The following is a 4,930-nucleotide window of genomic DNA, read 5'->3' as shown; positions in this document are numbered from 1 at the left end:
TTTGTCTTTTAATTTTGTATTATTTAGGGTAAGGGGATTTATATTTTTTTAGCATTTATTCAGTAGGACCATTTAGCACGTATTAGCTCTCAAAAGAAGAAATTAGTATGAAAAACGACACCATTTACGTTAATTGGTCGTCAGTTTACACTTTAATTCTATCATCTTAAATTAGTAATAAAACTGAACTACAAAAATTGTAAGAAGACGTAAAAACCTAGACTTTCGCGTCTGTCTGTGAACTGCTGAAAGCGTTATCACAGACACTTGCATAAGCCAAACACGTTAATCAAGATCAAACCGCACCTCGGCTTATGATTACTAAATACAACGTATAAAGCAAACCTGTCGCGCCTGGAGAGCTTTAAAGTCCCGGATATGAGCTGTAGGGGGAGGATAGGGGAAAGAAGAAGAAGGGAAAGAAAGTCCAGGACTCGTTTCCAGTGTTCGTTATAAACTATAAGTACTTTTTCTTTTTATGTTGTCGAAAAAAAAATGTTGGACAAAATCAACTTTCTAGACTATACTTAGAAATAATGACCTTACCGGTTATTCTTAGGTGTTGTGAAACGTTACAGCCAACTCTTCTTTCCTCTTCTTTCGACGTCGAACTTGCATTGATTCTAGTATCTGCTGTAATGCAAGACGGCTTGGTTTTTGTTACCGCAAAACTTGTCAGGCAAGGTGCACCCGAACATTCTGTGCTGCACAGCTTGCTTTGCTGCACTTCTGTTGCGCAAGCACTGTCTGCACTACTGCTTTCATATTGCAAGTTTGGAGGGATTACATCTTGAACAGTTATCAGTTCGTAACGGCCTTCTAGGGGTGTTTCTTGCTCAAAATCAAAATTCCATCGCATTTTCTGTTGTTCTTTTATCTTTTTTGTTTCTTCTTGTAAGCAGCGCAGATTTTCCTCGTGATCAACGGGGGTAAAAAGAGCGCGACGAGCCGACGAAAGTTCCGGTAAGCTGGGCTCCATCGGTCGCCTCACATTACGAGACATTATAACCCGCCGTATTACATCTCCCGCACTCATTGCTATAGCTACCTCGAGACCCCAGCGCTGAAACTCAAGTCAAAGATTTAAACCACGCGATATAGCGACAACTAAAGAGGGTGGCGGTCAACTCCCGAAAAAAATACACAACATTTTAGCTCCTGGAGATCCCGGCAACCCATTATTTTTATCCACCAATCCACACTCAGAATTTGAAGCGTCAGGTCAGAGGGTGGTAAAACAGCTCGACAACCGATAGAATATAGGCGCGTTTATTGGCTACTATCGTTGGTCGTTTTCCCGCGCTTTCGTCAATGGCCATGAAGAGGATTTAAATCCTTACTTGATACTTGAGAAATTGAGCATTAAACGTTCTTTTTAATGGCAAAGGGCCATAGAAACTTACTTTTTTTACACATTTCTAAGTGCTTTGTTTCACACCAGCCTGACATGTAATTTAAAGATATTTCTAAATGAGCAAAAATAAAAAAAAAATTAAAACAAGGTTAAAGAGGGATTTATGTGGCACTTTTATGATGTAAGTCAGGTGAAAAATCAAAATGAACGTGTTAATTATTGGGCTAAATTTTTGCTTTTAGTCTCATGATTTACAAAACATAAACAATTTTACATATCAAATAGAAGGAAAACTAACTGCTCGGACGCAGTTTTTACAATAACCTTGAACAACATTCATATTTTTACTTCGGGATCGACCTGACAACTTATGAAACAAACTGTATTAAAGCTTGAATTTTTTTCATTGTATTAGAATTTGCCTTAGTTGCTATGCAGAGACGTATCTAGGCCCTGGCACAGGGGGCCTGTGCCCCGATTCTCTTTGACAGTGCATCGAATCCATTAGATCTCTTGAAAAATCAGAATAGAAAACCATGATCAATATAATACTGAAACGCCGAAAATTCCAGCGAGTTCTGGGCCCAAGTCCCGAATCTTTTAAACACCTAGCGACGCCTTTGTTTTTAAATATATAAATATTATTATTTTTTATTGTCTTAATATCACTTATCGGTTGAAATAAAGCCTGCTATGATAAACAGTATTCTTAGAAATATATAATATAGTAAACAATAAGGATTTAGGAGGTCTTGGCTACTGTTTACAGAAACAAAACAACAAACTTTGCAGTCGAGTGTACAAAACGTTCATTTTAGTGCGAGATGAGTAATTAGAATTTAAAACCAACTCTCTCACGGCTTTATTCCAATTTTGACCAGATTTGTGTTAGTGTATTAATAATTTTGACCCCTTCAGAGGCATCACTAGGCCTGGCACACGCAGTCAGTGCCCCGATTCTACTTGATAGCGTCCCAAATCACAATTGGTGTCTTGACAGATCAGAATAAAGAAAAAAAAACATTGATCGATATCATACTGAAACACCGAAAATTCTTGCGCCTATGGGCCCGAGCCCCGAATCTTTTGTATACCTAGCGACGCCTCTGGTTCCCTTCCTCTTCATAATAGGTGTTAGCTGTAGAATGAGAAATCTCTAATTTTCACCTTAATTGTGTTAGTGTATTAAAAACTTTATCCCCTTCATCCTTAAAATAGGTGTTAGCTATAGAATGAGAAATATTTTTTTCTTATTTTAACCTTTACTGTGTTAGTGTTTTAAAAACTTTGTCCCCTTCCTCCTTAAATTAGGTGTTAGCTATAGAATGAGAATTTTTTTTCTTATTTTAACCTTTATTGTGTTAGTGTATTAAAAACTTTGTCCTCTTCCTCCTTAGAATAGGTGTTAGCTGTAGAATGAGAAATCCTTAACCTTAACTTTTAATCGTGTCTGTTTGCACTTAAAAACTGTTCAGTTGGAAACTACTGAATATACATTTGCAATAACTTTTCTATGTATATAGGAGACACCCTTAGTTGGAGTTGTTATATTTTATTGATACTGTGAGTGTGACTCTGTGAATAGTTGCTTTATACTATAGTAAATTTTGGTATGCACTGGAGGTCTAGAGTAGAAACGTTTTTCTCATCAAAAATATGTTAACGTTTGTAATACAAGATAGCTTCCTACTAAAGAGTGTTTTGTTTGTTTGTTTTGAATTTCGCGCAAAGCTACACGAGGGTTATCTGCGCTAGCCGTCCCTAATTTAACAGTGTAAGACTAGAGGGAAGGTAGCTAGTCATCACCACCCACCGCCAACTCTTGGGCTACTCTTTTTACCAACGAATAGTGTGATTGACCGTCACATTATAACGCCCCCACGGCTGAAAGGGCGAGCATGTTTGGTGTGACGGGATCCGAACCCACCTCCTACTAAAGAAGTTGGCCCGGCATGGCCAGGTGGTTGGGGCGCTCGATTCGCAATCTGAGCGTCGCGGGTTCGAATCCCGTCACACCAAACATGCTCGCCCTTTCAGCCGTGGGGGCGTTATAATGTGACGATCAATCACACTATTCGTTGGTAAAAAGAGTAGCCCAAGAGTTGGCGGTGGGTGGTGATGGCTAGCTGCCTTTCCTCTAGTCTTACACTGCTAAATTAGGGACGGCTAGCGCAGATAGCCCTCGTGTAGCTTTGCGCGAAATTCAAAACAAACAAACCAAAGAAGTAATATTTTGAAATGTTTCCTACTGAAAAGTAATGTTTTGAAAATGTGACTACTGTTTCAACATGTGGCCCAGAGATTAGCGTGCCTAGTCTACGAATTTCAGGATCTATGGTTTGTGACCCATTGCCGAATTAACGCGCTCCGCACTTTGAGGCCATATGGTGTTCTATAAGAGTGACGGTAAAAACCTCGTATTCGATCAGATAAAATTTGGTGGTAGATGCTGTTGACAAGGTGTCTTCCATCTAGTCTAACAGCTCAAAACTTGGTGCGGTTAAATACAAATGACCTTTTGTATCTTTGCGCGAAATTCTGAACCACAAATTTTATATAGTTAATGCTAAACCTTTATGAATAGTTGAAAAAAAAGGCTTCCACTAAGACCATATTTAGACACTAATATAACATATCTAGCTAAATAATGAACACAAACTAAAAGTGTATTAGTAAAATAATATATTTTACTGTTCTTAAGGTGCATGAACTGTAAATATCAAATATACTTGACAAAGAACTCCAAGTATTTATCTAAACATCTGACAATTTGAAGCTAAAACCGCCTATCTAATAACTTTCTTAATGTATCCATATTCATAACTTAACAATCTGACGGATTTATTATCATATATTTATTTTAATATTAACGTTTGTTTAGATTAAGTTTATATTCAGAAATATGCATAGCTTATAGTGTTAAATATGTATTGCGAAATTCCCGCCTATTCCCTAGTTGCAGAAGATTCTCGAGTGTAAGAATCAACAATATAGGTATGTACGTAAACGCTTAAATTTGTATTGTTACGTAATCTGAATTTTCCAGAAAGCCTCCACACGCCTATAAATATAATCAACGCGCCGCGCCAAAAGAGAGTATCTATTATTAGTGTGCTATGGTCAGTGTGCTATAAACTTCGGAAGCTATAACTGTGATCGGAAAACGTAAGATATTTGACCAGGAGCATTTACAAAATTCGAACATTACAAATCATTTAAATTCAGTGGATTCTCATTAGACATTAGTTTTTTTACGAAAACATTACCCAAATTCATCGTGGAAAACTCGGCATGTGTGGCTGGTAAATAACGTAGGTCAAAATTAGCTAGCTTCCTGTTAAGTGAATTATACCTACGTCAACTTGTAATCAACTCGCTCGTCGTGAACCCTCAATAATATATCGAAAAAATTCCAGACTAAAAGGAAGACTTTATATTGATTGTAAGTTTGTGAAACTTTTGTTCATAAATCTTTGTTTGTAGTAACTATTTGTAATAATTGTTATTGTAAAGTGTATTGTTGTGTGTATATTAAAACGTATTTGTGTTAAAAAAACTGTGTGTTTCAACCTTGTT

The 4,930-nt window shown here is 37.2% G+C and overlaps 1 protein-coding gene across 1 annotated transcript; it reads right to left on the bottom strand.

The window, feature by feature from the left end:
- Nucleotides 1-508: 508 nt before the first annotated feature.
- Nucleotides 509-1,036, bottom strand: LOC106462607 (cyclin-dependent kinase inhibitor 1B-like). The gene has a single exon (XM_022389930.1). It carries the CDS (start codon nucleotides 1,034-1,036, stop codon nucleotides 509-511), a length of 528 nt encoding a protein of 175 aa, XP_022245638.1.
- Between the last annotated feature and the right edge of the window lie 3,894 nt (nucleotides 1,037-4,930).

This window comes from Limulus polyphemus, unplaced genomic scaffold (genome assembly GCF_000517525.1).
Source record: "Limulus polyphemus unplaced genomic scaffold, Limulus_polyphemus-2.1.2 Scaffold1206, whole genome shotgun sequence".
Classification (NCBI taxonomy): domain Eukaryota; kingdom Metazoa; phylum Arthropoda; class Merostomata; order Xiphosura; family Limulidae; genus Limulus; species Limulus polyphemus.
The sequence above is the reverse complement of the archived record's forward strand: the minus strand, read 5'-3'. Positions and strand labels throughout refer to the sequence as shown.

Excerpts from the sequence above, each read along its gene's own strand:
- LOC106462607 (XM_022389930.1), bottom strand. The coding sequence starts at position 1,036 with ATGAGTGCGGGAGATGTAATACGGCGGGTTATAATGTCTCGTAATGTG.